This window comes from Petromyzon marinus, chromosome 71 (genome assembly GCF_048934315.1).
Source record: "Petromyzon marinus isolate PM22_M1 ecotype Great Lakes invasive population chromosome 71, UKy_Petmar_22M1.pri1.0, whole genome shotgun sequence".
Taxonomy (NCBI): domain Eukaryota; kingdom Metazoa; phylum Chordata; class Hyperoartia; order Petromyzontiformes; family Petromyzontidae; genus Petromyzon; species Petromyzon marinus.
The window spans coordinates 3,894,770-3,917,533 of record NC_133737.1 but is presented as its reverse complement, the minus strand read 5'-3'; the positions used below and the strand labels follow the sequence as shown (position 1 = coordinate 3,917,533).

The 22,764-nt window shown below is 45.1% G+C and overlaps 3 protein-coding genes across 7 annotated transcripts in view; 1 reads left to right on the top strand and 2 right to left on the bottom strand.

Moving 5' to 3' along the window:
• The window catches only part of LOC116957278 (uncharacterized), a 609,203-nt gene that overhangs the window by 234,154 nt on the left and 352,285 nt on the right, over positions 1-22,764 (bottom strand). The window lies entirely within an intron of this gene.
• LOC116957235 (uncharacterized) overlaps positions 1-22,764 on the top strand; it is a 479,173-nt gene that overhangs the window by 354,265 nt on the left and 102,144 nt on the right. The gene's annotated exons all lie outside the window — the stretch shown is intronic.
• Positions 1-22,764, bottom strand: part of LOC142906859 (uncharacterized) — a 284,641-nt gene that overhangs the window by 261,078 nt on the left and 799 nt on the right. For 2 of the 4 annotated variants that reach the window (XM_076055554.1, XM_076055553.1), the window contains one exon: positions 13,053-15,273. The exons of 1 other annotated variant lie outside the window; for it this stretch is intronic. In XM_076055554.1, coding sequence (XP_075911669.1) covers positions 14,178-15,245 — 1,068 coding nt within the window. In that variant the 5' untranslated portion in view covers positions 15,246-15,273 and the 3' untranslated portion in view covers positions 13,053-14,177. Of the gene's footprint in view, positions 1-13,052; positions 15,274-16,776 lie in introns of those variants that run through there. One more of the 4 variants, XM_076055555.1, reaches the window with a different exon arrangement.

Sequence of the window (22,764 nt, the reverse complement as noted above, 5' to 3'; positions counted from 1 at the left end):
GCGCAATATGTGTGTGTCCGCACTCTCCCTGCGGGCGGGAAGTTAAGCCGTCGTGTTAACATGGCGAACGGCCACCGGTGGTTACTGATTAACACGCTGGCAGCCACAGAAGCTCGGCAGCTAACCGGATATTAATTAATCTGTGCTCGTGCAATACCCACCCACTGATTTATATCACTCTTCACCCACACACGCACAACTTGTCAAACATACATCTGCACCAAGGTTTTATTCCCGGCGCAAATAGTGAACCCCTGTTCATGGCCCCCAGCGAACACCCCACGGGAAGCGCCTAGCCTCTTATTTCCCACCCTTCGCGATGTTCGACTGTCTCGGGCTAGGTCTAACAGGCGAACTGGGCTGAATCGACCAACTGAACGATCACTCAACTCGCAGACACACTCACGGCATTGCACGGACACGGTGGGAGTTGGGGAGGACGCTGGACAGCGAAGACTCTGCCTGGGCGATGGTTCGCAGCTACACCCAGCAGGCGTCACGCGGACGCTGAGGGCGGCTGGGATTCACCACGGGTTGCAAGAGAACTCTGATCTAAATTCTCTCTCTCCCTCCCCTCTTTTCCTCTCAGAGCCCGTTAATCCCCGGGTGACATGATATCATCCTGCGTGGCCAATCGAGTGCTTTTTACCGGCCGTTTTGAATGCTCTGGCCGTTACGGGGGCATCACGTCATCCCCCCCCTCTCTTCCCCCCCTCTTCCCCCCCCCCCCTTTCCATTGTCCCCATATCTGCGTTCCTCATCTCTGATTCACCGATAATTCCCTAGGTCTCTCTCTCGTAAATCCTCCTCCTATGTGACCAGGGGTTTTCCCCAACACCCCACTGTTTGCACTACCTGTAGAGTGTTTTCTTTGAGGCCTCATCTCCCGTGTCGTGTATGCTTCATCGCGGCCAGCCAGTAAAGCTCTAAGCGCCCCTACAACCTTTTAAAGTTGATTTTAGGGGGGCCGTCATGTAATCAGGCCTGGGGGGGGGGGGTCGGCCCATCTCCTGGAACTGGGAAACCGTGGGATATCCCCACTAGGGGCCCCTCGGGTAAAAACCCATGTTACCAGGTGACCCCCCCCACGAGACCCTACGTGAGTGTGTGAGTGTGTGTGTTTAGTGGGGGTGTGCGTGCGTTCGTGTGGAGTGGTGCGAGGGGATAGCAGCGCCGGCGGAGTTGTTCCATTGCTTGTGGCACCACAAATTCCTGCCCATAGGGGACGGACGAGCTGGACACTGGACTGCGGAACAAACAAGCACGAGGCGTTGTGTGGAATTGCTGCCCATGGTGGCCGGAGGAGAGAATGGACTTATAAACAAGCATGGTAGAAAGCAAATTTAGTCAAATTAGGAAGTGTAATGCAATGCAACACAGAGAGTCTGTTAGCACACATTTAGTGCATAGCCTGGTTGATTACGTCCTTCCAAAGATTGCTAAATTAGAAGTTGTGTGGAATTAGAAGTTAAGTGTGAAACGCCTACCTATCTCTGGTTTGTGACCTCACTAAGAGCAGAACTCGCCTCGTCGATGGGAGTTGACAACTGTGCACTGAGTCTTGAAATTAATTTTCACCGTCATCAAATCTTGACCGACACCATAGAACACGCACAGAAGAGGAGCCCATCAGGTGCACTGTGTGTTGTAAGACGTTTGCACGGTTACAATCTTAACTGCCAGGGAACACGTTAAAAAACCCTCAATCTAGATTTGAAGTTTTCGTGACTGCAGGGATCCATACTCTTTGGTTCTTTAGGTAATGTCACGTAGGTATAAAATTTAATAAATTAAATCACGACGTTTCGGGTGCAACGCAAGCATCCGTCATCAGGTGGGACAACCACAGCAAGAAACAATTGCTGAAGTGGGAAACAGGGCTGCAAAAAAACTCTGTCAAGTGTCTTGAAACCGAAACACATGAAAGGACATCCATAAAGAGCAGAGTCTGCATTCGAGGTGTGAAATTCAAAGTGCCACAATAAGCTCATCGCTTGTAATGCAAGAACCATAAGAAATGTCTTGCTGGGATACATGGCCAGGAGGAAAGGTGACATGAAGACTCCAGGGTTTGACCTCCAGGGCATCGATGAAGGCAGCTGAAAGCGGGAGGAGAGGGTCAAATGAGGGAGCCCGGGACAAATCCCAGCCGTATGTGGATTTGGAGGTTTGGGTGGAATTTTGGAATAATGTAGAGTAGTAATACAATATATTCTGGTTCAATAAAGATGACCAGCCTTCATTGTATAATCTAACACAGACGGTCATTGAAATAACTTTATATTTTGCATCCACAAAGAGTAATATCTGTGGCCAAGAAGAATCACAGCTTTGTTCGTTCATTCGTTTCTAAACGCGCTTGTCCTGGTGAGGGTTGTGGAAGCAGCACATTGACAAGGGCGGTCCAGACCTCCCTTTCCCAGGCGTTCCCAGGCCAGCCGAGCGACATAGTCCCACCAGTGTGTCCTGCACAGGCCCTGGCATTTTCGCCCAATGGGCCGTGACCAGCAGACTTCCAGGGGTCGTCTATTGAAGGCATCCTTACAGATATTCTATATTGATATCACCCCTGGAGCTAGGCCTGGGGTTGGAGTTCGCCAACAAGCGCCTGGTGGCCGCGTGACCCACATCAACCGTTCGGGCCCAGGCCGAAATGGCTACGTGGCGCCGTCTTGTGCACCCACCATCCACAGGACAAAGGGTGAGAGGCAGCTGTGATGCCAGTATGGCAGGGAGAGGGATGGTCTCAGATGGACTAGACCTTGGCGATGGACACTCACAGCTTTGTATGGAGAAAAAGTCCAGGCAACGTCCACACAGAGTTACACAGTGAACACATTAACCAGGTATGGGAGCTCCTCCACCACTTGTAGAACTGCCTAATTAATCATGATGAGCTGAGCAGGTGCAGTATTGTATGACATTAAATTCCCAGGGAGGTGATTCATTTCTGTGTAACATGTGCAAGGCCCCTTTACGTGATGGCATTCTCCAGGTACAGAACATGATCCCCAGCTCAATCTCATTGAGTCTCCATTATTAGGTCATCAGGATATGTAACATGGTTGACTAGCAGGGGACAATCCCTTAACTATAACCAGGCATCGATTAGCGTATCATTAAATTTCGATTTAAAGCTTTTGTGACTGCAAGGATTCATCTTCTTGGTTCTTTCGGTAAAGTCACGTAGAATGGGAATAAAATAATAAAATAAAATAAGACAATAAAATTCTCACGACGTTTCGGCCACAACACAAGTGGCCTTCTTCAGGTGAAGAGACAGGTCTGTCCGGAAGACAGAGCTTGAATGAATGCTGCCATGCAAGGACCGTGTCTATTAAGCTGTGTGGGCGGAGTTAAAATATGAATTTGCATGTTACCAGCATTACCTCCGGAGAGGAGGGAGGGGGGTGGGAACACAGGCAGAGAGGAAACGTCGTGAGAATTTTATTGTCTTATTTTATTTTATTATTTTATTCCCATTCTACGTGACTTTACCGAAAGAACCAATGAGATGAATCCTTGCAGTCACGAAAGCTTTAAATCGAAATTTAACCACCTCTACGGGGAGGGATTCCATACAACCTTAAGATCCTTCAACAAACTCCGGGATAAGAAGGCTCAAACAAAATATCGGATCCACACACCGAAAAGATAGACGTTAACAAAGTCGTAATTCATCGCAGTAAAAGTTCTATTTCTGATGGTCTGAAATCTGTTTTAGCTAAAGGGCTAAACTTTGCTGTCACACCGAGAAACATACCAGTTAATGATATCATTGCCCATGTCGACGTTGCATTCAAAGGTCTGGGTCACATCGCTGCAGACGTAGCAATATCTGAAATCGCTGCAACCCTCAAAAAAGCTAAGATGCCACCTAGCAACATCAGCAAAGATGAGCGCTTTGAATTATCTCAATTAAAAAGAGAGATGACATTGTCATCCTCTCAGCCGACAAGGGCAATGCCACTGTCATCATGGACAAAATAGAATATAACAACAAAATTCAGGAACTACTCAACGATGGCAGCTATGCAAAAATAAGAAGAGATCCCACCAACAGCCTGGTTACCAAAACAAACAAAATCATATCTGATTCAACAGCATTAATTGATCAGACCAAACAGTTCTCGTTGAAACCTTCTGCGGCCAGACCACCAAAATTATATGGCCTTCCAAAGATACACAAAGAAGATACGCCCGTTCGTCCTATCGTCTCCACTATCAACTCCCCCACCTACAAACTGGCGCGTTTTCTGTCTGATATCCTGCGACCTTTGACTGGAAAAAAACACCTCTGCGGTACTAAACTCTACTTACCTGGTATCGACAATCAAAGGCATTTCCCTGTCCCCAGACGACCTGCTTGTCAGTTTTGATGTGGTGTCCTTGTTCACCAAAGTTCCGGTACCTGACACCATCGCAATCATTGAAGACTTGGTTCATCAAGGACTGCATACGGATGTACCCACCCTTGTGAGACATTGCTTAACCAACACATACTTCACCTGGAATGGAACTTTCTACAAACAGACTGATGGCACCCCAATGGGCCCCCCCCCCATCTCCAGTTGTAGCCAACGTGTTCATGGAAACATTTGAAACTGACGCCATCCAGACTACCACTCTACGCCCGACCCTGTGGGAGAGGTACGTGTATGACACCTTTGTCATCTGGCCACATGGCCGACCTGCTCTAGACCAATTCCTCGACCACATCAATTCCATACACCCAGCCATCAGATTTACCGTGGAGGTCGAAAAAGAGGGCAAGCTACCCTTTTTGGATGTCTTAATTAAAAGGAGACCTGATGGTTCAATGAGCTACTCTGTCTACAGGAAAGCTACCCATACAGATGCTTACTTGAAACCGGATTCCCACCACCATCCATCCCAGAAGAACTCCCTCATCCAGACTCTATACCATAGAGCCCAATGCATTTCCGACCAGGATCACATTGCCAATGAACTCAAACATGTACACCAAGCTCTCAAGGCTAATGGTTACTCCGACTACACAATCCGCAAAGCCATCACTCCAGTCATGAAGAAGGATCCTCTTGAGGAGCCATTCACTACCATCACCTTACCCTACATTGCGGGGGTCACAAAAAAGTTCTCCAAAATCCTGAATAAACACAACATCCAGGTCCGATTCAACACAGTACATAAAATCCGTGATCTGGTTACATCTGTAAAGGATGCGGTTCCAGACATACAGTACCCGGGCATTTACAAACTAAAGTGCCTCTGTGGTAGCAGCTACATTGGAGAAACCAAACGACATATCTCGGACCGCATCCGCGAATATAAAGCAGACTTGAAACACGGTAGGACGAACTCCTCTGCCGTGGCAGATCACTGTTATAATTCAGTGGGCTCACATGACATTGACTTCTCCAAAACGGAGGTTCTTTGCAAGCCAAACGGCTACCATGAGAGATTCGTTCATGAGGCCATCCACATATACAAGCACAGAGACAATTTCAACCCAGAAGATGGATTCTGGCTTAGTAACCATTGTAAAGATGTTTTAAACCATTTCGGTTCTTAATTGATTGTATTTTACGGTGACTTTCAGACCGCAGCCCTTTCGCTGGCACTGCATCTTAATACTTCTCACACCACGGTCAATGGTATGGTTTATAACATGTAGTATAATAATTAAAAGTATAACATTGTAATGTTTAACATAACTCATAAGGCAATATATAGCATCGTAATTGCATAATGAATATACATCAGTGTGGTATATAGTTGGGTTCATAGAATAAGACAGTGTAATATCACAAGTCTAATAGTTTATAATCTAAAGTATAGGGTAGTGTAAAGTAACGAATTGTATAATTCAAAGGTGGAATCTGTCTATGATATGATGTTATACCATGTAGTTTATATTGGAAGGTATAATATTGTATTATATAGTAGTCCAGTTTACAGCATAGTCATAAGGCAACTCAGAACACAACAGCGCACCTTGACTGTTGCACTTGCCCCTTTTCTTTTTTCCTCTCTGCCTGTGTTCCCAGCCCCCTCCCTCCTCCTCTCCGGAGGTGATGCTGGTAACATGCAAATTCATATTTTAACTCCGCCCACACAGCTTAATAGACGCGGTCCTTGCATTACAGCGTTCATTCAAGCTCTGTCTTCCGGACAGACCTGTCTCTTCACCTGAAGAAGGCCACTTGTTTTGGGGCCGAAACGTCGTGAGAATTTTATTGTCTTATTTTATTTTATTATTTTATTCCCATTCTACGTGACTTTACCGAAAGAACCAAGAAGATAGCATATCATTGTAACCGTAACTAATGCAATGTTTTTTTTTTATGTCCATTGTGAGCTTCTCAAACTACATAGTCATTGAAGATGCTATGTAATGTAATGCATGGGGCCAGAGGTAATTTCCGCCACAAGCCAAGATGAACAGGAAAGGGATCCGATTTCTGGTCACGCAGCTTTATATGGGCCTGCCCAAAATCATAAAAATCCTCAACAAATGTGAGCAGAGGCAGAGACCTCTAAAACAAAGAACACTCCAAAGCCCGATGCCTGTTTATGGTACTATAGAACCTTGGTATCGGATACCAAGGTTCTCTGCACACCCACAAGTTTTTTTTTTATCAGAGATTTGTCCTCGAGGCAATTCAGATTTACAAACACAGACACAATTTCAACCGAGAGGATGGTTTCAAATTAAGCAATAATTGGAAAGATGTTCTAAATCGAACCAAACATTAAACAAATTTTCAATGGTACAGTATATTTATTCAAGTAGTGGCATCCCAAACTCTCACGGTAGTACAGCATTTTATGCTAATTCCAAGCTTTCACAGTGGCACATTTTATGCTAATTCTTTTGTCAAGGCGTTTTCTGTTTACCCCCTCACAGCTTAAAACAGGCGACCTGGGCTTGGATTTCTTCACTCCAACGCTGTCCTCTGGACAATTTGGTCCCTTCACCTGATGAAGGCCACTTGTGTTGTGGCCGAAACGTCGTGATTTTTTGTTCTTTTATTTTTTACCTACGTGACTTTACCTAATAGAACCAAAGAGTATGGATCCTTGCAGTCACGAAAGCTTCAAATCTAGAACTTGTAAATTGCCGCCATCTGTTCGAAGGCCTGAGTTAGAGTGGACCTCTCCGACAGCGAAATGATAAGAAATGCCGCTAGGGCGTCGCCGTCAAGGGCGGCGGGCAGGGCTCTCAGTGCCTCCGCCTCCGTCCACCCAGCCAAGTCAGCGTTTGTTGGGAACCGCCGCTTGAAGGCCACTCAGTCGCCTCTGGCGGCTGCAAATTTTTAACGAAGGGAAGCCAACGCCGAACAGACGGAATATCCACCGGTGATGTTGATGCAGGTTCAGATTTGGCGGGCTATACGCTCCGCACCAGCGAGAAAATGGCGGCAGCGAGCGTGGGCTGCGCCACGGAAGTTTCCGCCTGGCGCGAAATGGCAGCGGAGCCGTCGACCTTGAGCGGCTCCACTGCTCCCTCCACCACCGCCGAGTCTGCTGGTTGGAGCTCTGCAAGGATGGACGCCGCAGCTCCGTTCCCACCAGCGGTGAAGTGTCACGAGCCCGGACGGTGCCCTGCTCCCCCAGCAGCGCCTCTCCTCCATCCTCCGGGGCAATTTGCGGGATGAGATCTTCCTCCTCGTCATCCGATGTACTGGTACATATTCTGCGACGCGTAGACATATTCTATGGCTAGCTAGATAAAATAGCGTATTGGCCACTTCTGAAGCCAGTTGTAGTGGATCCAACGTGGATGCAACTGAGTCGCAGACGTACTTCTTAGAGGCAACACATTTATTACACCAACACGAATACACAAAGGGGTAGCTGTCCCTTTACCAGATAACAGCCTAGGGTGGTAGACCACCCGGCTAACTACACTAATACACGGGGAGTTAGCTATAACAGACCAGACCCCAACTCGGGTCCAGGTCCTCGTGTTCGAGACTCTTCTTCGACGTAGAACGTAGATCTTCAGATGACGGTAGCAACGCTGAACCCCGGTCCCTTCTCGGGACCTGCTTATATGCTCCCGAGTCGGGGTCGGCTTCGCCCTTGGCCGCGCCCACCTTCGAGAGAGCTCTGGCTCTCTCTCGACTCTTCTTGAGACAACTTTCCCCAGACACGTGACTACCCCCGAACCACTACCCGGGGGCCCCATGTAGACTTTACCGGTCAGGTGCCTTCAGGGTCAACCAGAGTGCCATGGCCCAGGGTAACCTTGTCCCTTGGGCTGTAGATCTCCCACTCCCTACGGCAGGAGACAGCACTTCACGCCACGCGTGGTGCCACTGCGCTATCCCTGCGCTCACCAAGCCCTCACTAGGGCTGGTACTACACCCACCTACGGGGTGTCCATGATGACGGCGCATCGCACGCCGTGCCTTGCTAGAGCCGGCATTGCTCGGTGACATTCACAATGCTGCTACATACATGTCCGCGATGTGAGCACATCACACGCCGTGCCCCTTTAGGGCCGGCACCATACAGTGACATCCGCGATGTCACTACATATGTACACACCACCACACGTACTATTATTACCCAATTACTCCCTCCAACAACTTACAGCCTAATACTTAGTTCCTTTGCGGTTATGTATTCATATTCCTACAACGATTACACATTCGACTATCATTTCCTTAACAATCTCTATATAGCATTCACACACACACTCACTCTTTACTATTTTTTCTGCTTATCAACTTTTACCTCCACCTATAATGTTCCTCGTGGAAAACGTGCGCTTTTCTTCACCAAAGCCGATTACAATAATTTATTCCATTCGTGCAAGTGCTGCAATGGCGGCACCTGACAGCTAATGAAACTCCTGAACATAAAGAAGCAAGACAGCATGCTTATAGTGCTGCGATGGCTAGCTAATGAATTTCCTCAACAGCAATACGCTACACAGAAAACCAACAGCACAAATGGCTGCTGCTACAGATAATCAAACTCCAGTCCACCAACAAGCAAGGCAGCTTGCAAACAGCACTACAATGGCTGCAACCAGGTGTCTACCATGCAGCCAAAAGGAAAAGTCTTCTTTTCCATACATTCCTCACTTCATTTACACTTGTGATTCATTAGTTGCTATTGGTTCCATGTCTACTTCTTACAGCTGCTGTTATGCAATATGGAAAGGAGACCCTCCAGGGCTATGCTGCAACAATACCATGGTTCAGCTGCCTACAATTAATGACCATCCCGAGCCTATTCATGTATTGATGCCTGCCAACACTACCTATGCAAGCCATTTCCTAAACAACAATCGAAGATAGAACTCATGCTTCCAAATGTTTTGGCACCAACCAACTCATCCCAACATCTGCCTACATGCCCACATTGAAAGTGCAGGACCAGGTACATAATCGCATTGTCAGTATATTGCCACTACCTAATGACCAACCTACATTACCACATATCTAATTGCATGTCTGGCAATACTAGACAGGCTCAGCAGCATTCCAAAAATGCAAGTCCCATTTCTGTGGCAAGACGTTCCATAAGGAAAACTCTCATATTCACAGTTTCAAGTGTGCCATGGAGAAGATGACTTCGGAGTACAATGTTGTCAATCCTGCAGACTAATCTTCACATGGTCAACATGAGTGCCACTGAAATGCACTCACAACATCTGAAGTCGCTTTCATTCTGACTGCTGAACAACATGGCACTTGAGGCATCGTCTTGCAACTAAGGAACAATACCTTGCACAGAATTGAAACAACGATCCCATGATGCTCTTCAATGTCCACTGATTTTCTAGCAAATTGATGATGGCTACAATTTCCTCCGTCAAGCTGACCCAGCAACAGGCTTGTCAACAGAAAAGTTTTCCTCCATGGATTTCATTGCCTTCAACAGCTAGTACCGATTTTAGGCTGTCAGAAATTGGGATGTTGCTCTGATTGATGACAATCTTGTTAACATCTAACGTTTTACCGTGTGGATCTGGCTTCTTTTTTGACAGAAGTTTGAATTTAGCGATCAAGTTACATTTTTGATTTAAAGCTTTCGTGACTGCAGTAATTCGTATTCTTAGTTATTTCGGTAAAGTCACGTTAAAGGGAAACAACAAAATAATAAAATATATATAAAACAATAAAAATTCTCACGACGTTTCGACCATAACACAAACGGTCGTCTTCAGGTTACATTTGTTAGAGCTTTTAACAGAGGGGACAAGAAAGCACAACTAATCGAGTTGCTAACCTTCCTCAAGAGATGCCGCGATAACAAGGTAATATCTATATTCTTAGTTTTTTCGGTAAAGTCACGTTGAAGAGAAACAACAAACAACAACGTGACTTTACCGAAAAAACTAAGAATATGAATTACTGCAGTCACGAAAGCTTTAAATCAAAATTTAAGGTAATATCTATCGCATATACACTCACATCTGCTGCTGTCACTTCTCATAACGCTAAACGGATCTTGTTTAAAGCCAGCCTATCACTAATCTCAGAGAGAATAAGATTGCTCACATTTGATTAACAGAAAAAATGTCCACTTCTGATTGGGACCATGTAGATACCATGAATTACCTCTGCTAATTTAATGTCAACCAAATGTAAAGTTAACTTGATCGCTAAATTTAACCTCCTGTCAAAAAAGAAGCCAGATCCACATGTTAAAAAGTTAGATGTTAACAAGATTGTCATCAGAGTAACATCCCAATTTCTCAGCCTAAAATCGGTACTTGCTAAAGGGTTGAATTTCGCAGTCACCATTAAACATATCCCAGTGGATGATATAATCTCCCAGGTCGACGTAGCCCTCAAAGGCTTGGGACACATCCCGAAAGACGTTGCTAGAGCTGAAATTGCCACCATCCTTAAAAATGCTAAGAAACCCATTAGTAACATCAGCAAAGAAGAGCGCTTTGAACTTCCAAAATTGGAAAAGAAGAATGACATAGTCATCCTCTCGGCCGACAAGGAAAATGCTACTGTCATCATGGACAAACCCACATACAACAAAATTCAGGACCTTATTAATGATGGCAGCTACACCAAAATCAACAAAGATCCTACTAATAGCCTGACTACAAAAACCAACAATATCATTACCAGTTCGACTTCTCTAATCGAACCAGTCAAACAGCTCTCCCTAAAACCTACTGCTGCTAGACCACTCAGATTATATGGTCTTCCTAAGATCCATAAAGAAGGCACTCCACTTCGGCCCATCGTTTCCACTACCAACTCACCTACCTACAAGCTTGCCCGTTTTCTGATACCTTGCTTCCATTCACTGGCAAGACTACCTCAGCAGTACATAACTCAGCTCACTTGGTCTCTCTAATCAAGGGCATTTCAGTCCCCAGAAGATTTTCTCATCAGCTTTGATGTGGTTTCTCTGTTCACCAAGGTTCCTGTGCCTGACACCTTAGCAATCATTGAAGATTTAGTCCAACATGGACTGAACCCTGATGTTCCTACTCTGGTTAGGCACTGCCTTACCAAAACTTACCTCACCTGGAATGGTACTTTCTACAAACAAAATGAAGGCACCCCCATGGGTTCCCCCTTATCACTAGTATTAGCGAATGTTTTCGTGGAGAAATTTTAAACAGATACCATCCAGACATCCACCCTACGTCCTTCCTTGTGGAAGAGATATGTAGATGACACTTTAGAAATTTGGCCACATGGCCTGCCAGCACTGAACCAATTTCTCAGCCACATTAATTACACACACCAATACATCAAATTCACCATGGAAGTGGAGGATGGAAAGCTACCATTCCTGGATGTTTTGTTTTAGAAGAGACCTGATGGCTCTTTGGGACACTGTCTACAGGAAAGCCAGCCACACAGATTCCTATCTGAAACCTGATTCCCACCACCATCCGCCACATAATTCCCTTATCAAAACACTACACCATAGGGCCCACTGTATTTCTAACACCACCTAGCCAGTGAACTGGAACACGTACACCAGGCCCTTAAGATGAATGGATATTCGGACTGCATTATCCACAAAGCTGTTTCTCCAGCCATGGAGAAACAACCCCTTGAGACGCCGATCAAAACCATCACGTTACCATACATAGCAGGCGTTACCAAAACAAAATCCAAAATCTTTAAAAAAACACAAGATCCAGGTCCAATTCAGTACAGTACCCAAAATTCGTGATCTAAACCCATCTGTGAAGGACGTAATTCCTGACATGCAATATCCGGGAGCCTACAAACTAAGTTGCTCCTGTGGTGATTGTTACATTGGGGAAACGAAACGTCATGTCTCAGACCGTGTTTGCAAGCACAAGTTAGATCTGAAACACGGCAGGACTAATACCTCCACCGTGGATGACCATTGCTATAATGCTGTGGGCTCTCATGATATTGTTTTTTTCCGAGACCAAGGTGTTCTGCAAACCTTCAGGCTACTATCAAAGGTTTATTCAAGAAGCCATCGAGATATATAAACATAGGCATAACTTCAACCGAGAAGATGGATACAAATTGAGCAATAATTGGAAGGATGTTATTAACCTGGTAAAACCTGCTTCATCGTTTGCCTTCATATCTGCATCTCCAGTTTCTTCAGCCTCCTACCCCCCAGCCCCGCTCAATTCCCAGCCCCGGCATTGTCGTGCTCGTGTCGGCGCTTGAAGAACTCCACTCTCCTTACCCCACACCCCACCCTCTTTCTCTCTCCTCCCTGGCTCCTCCCCCCACTCTTACCTATATAGCCTCTTGTTACAAGCAGCCCTTTTGCCCACTTCAGCAATTGTTTCTTGCTGTGGTTGTCCCATCTTATGACGGACGCTTGCGTTGTGCCCGAAACATCGTGATTTAATTTATACCTACATGACTTTACCGAAAGAACCAAAGAGTAAGGATTTTAATGGAACAGAAATCGGCAGTGACCAACCAGACGTGACGTTACGCTCAAAAGCGCGGGAGAGGGGGGTGTTGGGGGAGGGGATTAATACCTTGGTGACATGACGTCACTAGCGGGGTACACCTCCCCCTGACGTCTCACGACGTTGAGGTCATGCGGAGTGGTGCCATTAGAGAGCGAGAGAGAGCGGGGTTTGAGTTTAAGTTTATTTAGATTCCTTTTCCATTGCTCCCTCTCTTGAACAAATAACTTAGGTGCGCGAGCTCAACAACGTGAACATTATTGTGTATATACACTGTGTGTGCGTACACAGTTGGCACAGTAGGGGGCACAGGTGGTGCTTCGGCCAGTCATCTCAGTCAGTCGACCCATGAACTCCTGCCGGTGGGTGTTCGACACTTCACACGCCACTTAGTGGCGAATGATAGTTGTTGTTCTTGTTACTGTGTACACACACTGTGCAGGTACACTGTGTATGCACATGTGTGTACACCTTGTGGGTACAGTGTGTGTACAATACTGTCTACACTTCGTATGTGTGTACACTGTGCGATTGGTCCGAATCAGTCGGGCGGCATTAACTTTTCATCAGCTGCCCAATGCTGTGTGGAAGCTTCCTGGTCTGTCTCTCCGCATGAAGCTTCGGGTTGTCTCTGCTACAGTCATGCCTTCTGTTCTCTACGCATGTGAAACGTGGATCCCTCCAAATGGAAGATCTGCACCGGTTACAAACATTCAGGCTGGCATGCCTACACTCAGATTGAGGGAAGCCAAGTGGTAGCACAATATATATTTATTGCAGAGATTCATGGTTCAAATCTGACAGGCACCCTTGGTTAGTCCAATAACATTAACCAAAATATGCACCGTCTGCATTGCATGTTGACCTCATGGTCAAAATTTGGGTAATTCCAAACATTATCCAGAAATTACATAAATGATATTACACATCACTCATCTCCCCCTACTGACAGACTCATGCCTACATGCAGGCTGGTGCAGGGCCACCTTATGCCACACAGCGGAAGCTGCCACTTGGGGGTGCTCTTCGAGTGTTTGTGATGAGATATGATGCAATTCTCTAAGTTGCTGATGCAATTAAGCACGCACCATATAAACGCTAATATTATAACAGTGAATACTTGGGAACTTTTTGGCTCTCGCTCCTGGTAAGACATCTTCCAAACCCACAGGTTCACAAATACTGGCCACTCTTACTCTGCAGGTTGAACACCGAGGAATTGAGTGTTGAACTTCACGTTATTTTAATTAAAGGCCTGTGACAAAGGTGAAGCTATTAGAGCTTTATTGTCTCAAGCTTCCACATCTACCGGGTCTCTATTTGACTTTGTACTGTCTAAGAAGTCCAGCCACACCTCCACTTCCACAAACTGCTGGGAGTTGCCTCGCTCTGCCTTACAGTCAGAATTCTCCTCTTGCTTCACGTTGCCTCCATCGATGTGGTCAGATTTTAGAGTTGAATCTTCATTTTCACATTTTACCTTTACTTTTTCGCTCTTCACTGTCACTTCTTCACATTTCACCTCTTCATTTTTCACCTTGATACCTTTCAAAGTGTCCAAGCTGGGATTTTCTTCTGGTTCTTGTTTCATGAGGGATGGGCTCATTGCAGCACTTTTACAAGTCGATGTCAGACTCCACTCTTTGGGGATCTTCTGATGCCTGTGTGTTCTCTGGCATCTTTGAAGATGTGGTGACTGCGCAAATGTCTTCCCACACACAGTGCACTTGAAAGGTTTCTCTCCTGTGTGTGTTCTCTGGTGGTTCTGAAGAACTGATGACTGTGCAAATGCCTTCCCACACGAAGTGCACTTGAAAGGTTTCTCTCCTGTGTGTGTTCTCTGGTGTCTTTTAAGATTTGATGAATCTGCAAAAGCCTTCACGCACAGAGTGCATTTAAAGTGTTTCTCTCCCATATGCGTTCTTTGGTGGGCCTGAAAACCTGATGACTGTGCAAATGCCTTTTCACACACAGTGCACTTGAACGGTTTCTCTCCTGTGTGTGTTCTCTGATGTGTTCTAAGATTAGATGACTCTGCAAACGACTTCCCACACGAAGTGCACTTGAATGGTTTCTCTCCAGTGTGTGTTCTCTGGTGGCTCATTAAAACTGATGACCGTGCAAATGCCTTCTCACACACAGTGCACTTGAAGGGTTTCTCTCCTGTGTGTGTTTTCTGGTGTCTTTGAAGAGTAGATGAAAGTGGAAACGTCTTCCCACACACATTGCACTTGAATGGTTTTTCTCCTGTGTGTGTTCTCTGGTGCTGTATCAAGTTTCCAGTACGATCCGTGCTGTTTGCATACTGGTCGCATTGTTTCCATTTTGTACCGAGCAGCGCTGAGTGGCTTTGCTCCATCAGTCCAATTCTGCAGAGGAAGCGTCAGCTGCAGACAGAAAAAAAAATCCACACAATCTACGTTAGTAGAGGCACAGAGGAGTGCATATACACACGATTACACGTGACTTACATGTCTATACTTATTCATATATTCATGATATAATGAAAAATATTCCCCAATTCATCACATGTGCTGTTAAGGCACGCAATGAGGGCAAATGGTGATAAATGCCTAGAAGTCCGGGTATCTCCAAAATGAATATTAAACCAAAACTCCAAGCACAAAAAAAATATTTATACAATAAAAATTCAGTTAACATAGCAAAGGATGTTGAAAATAATACTATTGATATTATGCAGAAATGCATAAATTAATGTTCAATCGCAACTTAGAGGTGTGAAGCCAGGTTCAGCTTTGCTTGAATGCTCGAATGAACAGATCTAACTTCAGCTGCATATGTGCTGTGTTAATTTCCTGACTCTTTCCATTTCCATAAAAAGTTTCAGAGGAAAACTAAAATAATCTATTGTTTTGCTTTAACCTCCATGTTCAAAAGAGTTACTTGACAGAAAATGCAAACATTACACTGTCACACACTGGCATGATAAAAAGGTAGTGGTGTCTCCAGAACCATGCCTGGCCACCTTCATCTGCTCAGCATTAATGCTTCGTCACTTCACTATGTAATTAATTGAGGATCAATCAACATAGCCCACAATAAGTTATTTTTTCACTTATTACCTACTATGAGACAAGAATGTCTGTGTGCAACGCTCGTGACGTCACTCCACGTTGACAAGCCCCCCCTCATTAATAACCATTCATAATAACTGGCGGCTGACGTCACCCCACATGGGGGGCCGAGGCACCTCCTCCCCCCTCCTCGGCGTCAACTTACAACCCTCACGACAAAGGCAGAGCCCTCACGTCACGCCATCTCTGTAACGCTATTGAGACATCAAAGTAAAAATAACGTCATGATGAACGAGGGATTATAACCATAACATTTAATAGGTCTGTGTCACCGCGCCCTTACAAATTGCACACGCATTAATGCAATAAATATCACGTCACAATCTGCTTTTCGATTGCGAGTTTCAGATTCACTGCAATACACCCGCCCTTGGACGGGCAAAAGGCTAGTCAATCATGTTTGCTGTCGGCGATATTCAAACTCTAATTGTTGAGTTCAAAATGCAGTGAAATAACTGTGTACACACTCCCCACAGAGATACACTTACATACACGTTCATTTCACATGAATCATTACCAAATAGAAACAAAACAGCCACCATTCCTCACGAATTGTAACCTTATTACAGTGTGCATGCCATGATAGGTGCAATTTAATGCCATGTAAGTGTGGATTACTTGTCAGCAGGTTATCGGTAGGATCCAGGTGTCAAGGGATGATTGACAGATGTACCAGCTGTGCTCCCCACTGTATTTATGGGTTTTAGGAATCTAGCATTCCACCCATTCATGTGAGCATCGCTCCTCCAACCTCATTGTTACAGAGCAAATACCTCCAACTGCCCTGCAGCATACCTCACGGGCCTCCTCCACAGAGGCCGATCTTGACACTCCTGGTACCAATCATCGGCAGGTCCGATCACCTCCACATTCTCCAATCTCCTCTCTAGCCAATGCAATGCCTGATTTGAAGCTTTCGGTAAAGTCACGTAGAAAGAAAATAAATTAAATAATAGAATACGACGTTTCGATTACAACACAAGCAGTCGTAATCAGGTAGAACTCAATTTGAGAGACAAACACGGAGACACACAGACACACAAGCAGAGAGAGACACAGAGACACACAGAGAGAGCCACACAACATAGACACACAGAGACCCAATGCCTCTGTGTCAGTCTTAAATCGAGAGAGAGGGGGGAGGGTTGATTTCTACACAGCTCTCTCATTGACATGCTAATTTCTCTGCTCTAGCAAACCCACCTCTCTCTCTCTCTGCCCCACCCCCCTCTCGACAGAGGCATTGTGTCTCTGTGTCTATATTGTGTCTCTCTCTGTGTCTCCGTATCTGTGTTTTGTCTCTCTCTCAAATTTAGTTCCACCTGATGACAACTGCTTGTGTTGCAATCGAAACGTCGTATTCTATTATTTAATTTATTTTCTTTCTACGTGACTTCACCGAAAGAACCAAAGAGTAATGCAATGCTTGTTTAGCCCCTAATATCTGGACTAACAGAAACTGCTTGAGCATGCTGTGTCTGGGATTACAGGATTCATGACCCAACCAATGCAGAGGCTCACTGATTATATTCTGTACTGATATTTTAGGGCTGTAAGGATCTAATACAATCTTGTCTAGTTCAATAGATGAGGGATCATAGGCAGGCCAGTCTTAATTGTGTAGTGACTGACTCAGACACTAAGAGTAGGAGGCACTCTATTAACAGCCTTCACGGTCCACACAGAGTAACTACAGACCCCAGTCACGACAGCTGGCAGACTGCCTGACAGCACCTAGCAGGTGAAGACGGCAGTGAAGACTCCAGCAGCACGACGGGATCCCACTGCAGGCAACAGCCCCGAGCCCTCGCTCCAGGTCCCCTTTTATCCTCCCAGCATGGCCTTGCTCTGCCCAGGCCACGCCCCCCTTCTAGAACCTACTTGCGGGTTCCCGGGCTTCCCTCACGTGCCCCTCTCTGTAACATTTCCCCGACATCCCTCTCTGGTTTATCACGTGACCTGCTGTTAGACAGGGCTTCTGCAACTGCAGATCCCCTTCTCTGCCAGCAACCAGCACTATGCTACGTAGTGACCAATATCATGTCATTACACTATAAATATATTTTGCATCCACAGAGAAAGGAGTAATATCTGTGGCCAAGAAGACTCACAGCTTTGTTCTTTTGTTCGTTTCTAAATCCGGTTGTCCTGGTGAGGGTTGCGGTGGCAGCACATTTGAGTAGGGGGCAGTCCAGACCTCCCTTTCCCTGGCGACAGACTAGCTCTTCCTGGGGAATTCCCAGGCATTTCCAGGCCAGCTGAGCAACATAGTCCCGCCAGCGTGTCCTGGGTCGGCCCCGGGGTCTTCCCCCAGTGGGACGTGCCTGGTAGAGTTCGAGGGGGAGTCTATTGGGAGGCATCCTTACAGATATTCTATATTGATATCACCCCTGGAACGAGACCTGAAAGTGATGTTCGCCAGCAAGCGCCTGATGGATAGGTGACCCACGTAACCCATTCAGGCCCAGCCTGGAATGGCTATGTGGTGCCGTCTTGTCTGCCCACCATCCGCAGGATGAAGGGTGACGGGCGGGTGCGATGCCAGTATCGCAGGGTGAGGGATGGTTTCAGACGGACTAGACCTTGGCGATGGACATTCACAGGTTTGTATGAAGCAAAAGTCCAGGCAGATTCCACATGGTGTGACACAGTCTAATGAAAGAATGCTGATTGACTAATTTGAAGACTTTGGCTGCCAAACCAGATTGATTATTCATGGAGAGTTGAGCAGGTGCAGTGTTGTATGCCATTAAATTCCCAGGTAGGTGATTTATTTTTGAGGAACATATCCAAGGCCCCATTTCAAGATTGAATTATCAAGGCACAGAACAAGTTTCCCTAACTCCATCTCACTGAGTAGCCATTACCAAATCATCAGCAGATGCAAAGGGTTGACCAGCAGGGAAGGATCCTTTAACTATAACCAGGCATCGATAAGCGTATCATTGTAACCGTAACGAATGCAATGGTTTTTATATGATCCTTATGGTGGTACCCCAGGGTAACAAATAATACAAAATGGCCAAGGAAATTAAATATTTTATTTCTTGTATACTATTTTTTCCAGGGGTGTACTTAACTCCGCGAAGGGGTACCAATCAAACCGAAATCAGTGCTACTCCGCGATGTCGAAACGCGAGGACGATTGCACTGAAACCCTGAACGCTCGTATGTACCATACTGTATCGTGTACAGCTTGTGGAGATGAGTCGATTGCAGCATCGCCGACCATCAACAGACTAAAAATGACTGCATCACGGACATTATGCGAGAGCTGGGGTACTATGGTACCCCGGGGTACTATGGTACCCCGGGGTACTGTCATAAGGTTGATATGTCCATTGTGAGCTTCTAAAACTACATAGTAATTTAAGATGCTATGTAATCTAATGCATGGGGCCAGAGTGAATTTCTGTCACAAGCCAAGTTGAACAGGAAATGGTTCCAACTCCTGGTCACGCAGCTTTAGACCATCCCTGCCCAAAATCATAAAAATCCTCAAATAATGTGAGCAGAGGCAGAGAAATAGAAAACAAGTAACAACCCAAAGCCTCAAGCCTCTTTATGGTCTTTATTAAATCAAGAAAGCAGAGATCTATTTTCTGCTGAAAATCCATACTCCTCTGCTGTAGTCGCTGCATAGAAAAATGCAGCAGCCCCTTGCATATCACAAAGGTTACGTTCTTGGAAAGTGGTGCGCGAAAGCTAAAAGCGTTATTAAACACTTAAGCCTTACCCGAGTAATGGCGTTAGGTAAATGGCAGCAAAAATTGACATCACAATTGAAATAAGTACTGGACTGTAATCCAAATAGACTTAAAACTAAACAATTGAAGTAAACACGGAGAAGCCACATACAAAAAATATCCCAAGACAAAAAATTGTACAAATCTATATAAATAAAGCAGACTTTGCGCATGTGACATTTTTGTGAACAAAATTGCACAAACACCATGAAACCTACATAATCACGGGTGTGTTTTTCGTACTATTTTTAGCTTACCTACTCACCTTCAACACCTGCAACACCTGCACACTTCAACCACCCGCTGGTACGTCTCACCCTCTCTTTCTCTTGCCATGTGTTAAAGCCCGGGGCATTCACTACTTCCGGTTTGCCATACACACAAAGACATTATGAAATTTGATATACTACAATTCCACGTACGCACCATAACATAAGTGTCTCCACTGCACTGCTATATTTGTACATGTTTACCACGTTATCCTTCCCCATTATCAGGCCTGCGTTTTTGCCACAAATTCATCCACTTCCGGCTCCTTACTGTTCTCTGCATGTGCACAGCTCACCTCATACACACACTGCAATATTATTATTTTTTAAACACATGTACTGTTCTAAAATATCTACATTTAAGTACCAGTATTACCGACCTCCTGCTACACAAAATAGACACTATAAAACAGCTACGACTAAATACATCAAGACTACATCGCCTGGTAAGGAATACAAAGCATGCACACACACACACGTAAAAATAATTATATATGTACACACACACATACTATTCATACCCACTTCAAACACTTCAAACAATTACTCCCTCGAACAACTTACAGCCTTATACTTCGTTCCTTTGTGGCTGTGTCTTCATATTCCTACAACAATTGAAAGCTTTCGTGACTGCAAGGATTAAATAACCAAGAACTACGTGACTTTACCGAAAGAACCAAGAATATTCCTACAACGATTACACATTCAACTATCATTTCATTCATACTCTTTGGTTCTTTTGGTAAAGTCACGTAGTTAGAAATAAAATAAAACAAATCACGATGTTTCAATCGAAACACAAGCGGTCATCATCATCCTGCAGTCACGAATGCTTCTTATAATTTCATTAACAATCTCTACACAGCATTCACTCACACTCACTATTTATTATTTTTTATGCTTATTAACTTTTACCTCCACCTATGTTCCTTGCGGAAAACGTGTGCTTCTCCTCACCAAAGCCGATTACAATAATTTATGCCATTCGTACAAGTGCTGCAATGGGTGCACCTAGAGTTAATGATACTCCTAAATGCAGCCAATGATGCGCCTATTGATAATGAAACTCGTGAACACCAAGAAGCAAGACAGCATGCGAACAGGGCTGCGATGCCTGCACCTAGAGCGAATGCAACTCAACAGCAATGAGCTACACAGAAAACCAACACAGCACAAATGGCTGCTGCCACATCGAATCAAACTCCAACCCACCAACAAGCAAGGCCACTTGCAAACAACACTACAATGGCTGCAACCATGTGCCTTGCCTGCAGACAAAAGGAAAATTATTTCTTTTCCACACATTCCTCACTTCATTTACACTTCTGATTCATTAGTTGCCATTGGATCCATGTCTACTTCTTGCAGCTGCTGCCATGCAATGACATGGAAAGGAGACCCTCCAGAGGACGATGCTGCAACTGTACCATCATTCAGCTGCCTACAATTAATGACCGTCTCTAGACTATTCATGTATTGATACCTGCCAACACTACCTATGCAAGCCAATTCCGAAAGAACAATAGATGATAGAACTCATGCTTCCAAATTACATGTTTTGGCACCAACCAACTCATCCCAACATATGGCTACATACCCACATTGAAGGTGCAGGACCAGGTACATAATCGCATTGTCAGTCTGTTGCCACTACCTAATAACCAACCTACATTACCACATATCTAATTGCATGTCTGACAATACTAGACAGGCTCACCAGCATTACAAAAATGTCATCAACACCAAGATGCAAGTTCTATTGCTGTGGCAAGACATGCTCCGTAAGGAAAACTCTTTATGTTCACAGTTTCAAGTGTGCCATGGAGAAGATGACTTCAGAGTACAATGTTGTCATTCATGCCGACTAAACTCCACATGGTCAACATGAGTGCCACTTAAATGCACTCACAACATCTTAAGTCGCTCTCATTCTGACTGCTGAACATGTCACTTGAGGCATTGTCTTGCAACTGAGGAATACCCTACACAGAAATGAAACACCGATCCTGTGATGTTCTTCAACATCTACTGATTTTCTGGCACGGTGATGATGGCGACAATTTCCTACTTCGCCAAACTGACCCAGCAACAGGCTTGCCAACACAAAAGAAGATTTCAGCAATGGATTTCTTTGCCTTTAGGATAATGGTGCGAAACGGCAGCATCAACCTCTTCTTGAGATGCAAAGAGCTCTTCCACCAATTTGCTGTCAACATAGCTTCATTCGATTAAACCCACTTGATGGCAAAACATCCAACATTGTCTATCCTGAAGCTCTCCAAGGGCAACGAATTTAAAAGCTCTCATTATGAAAACGCCCAGCGATTGATAACACAACCAAAAAACCGTGACAATATACACACATTCACAGACTCCATTGGCAGAATTCAATAATATAATAAAGCCAGCATGGCAGGACATTACTCTTAATATTTGATTACTGAGACCTGTGCAAAGCCGGGTAACTTAGCTAGTACTGAATACTATACTTCCGATGTTTGTGCATTAATGGAGAGCGGTAGTACAATGTTTAACGTGTTGCGCAATGAACCCAGCGACCCGATTTATATTCCCACAGAGCCAAGCCACAACATTTGGCTGTCGCCTGATGAAGCTGGTTGTAATTACTGGCGATACGTCGTACTCAAGATTGTAAATGTTGTGGCTTTGGATCTCCAACACACAATCGGTGTGCTGTACTAGTGACGAATTGGCCACGTTCTGTTTACGTGACAACCCTTACTAATTGCCTGTGTCGAGTTTAACCC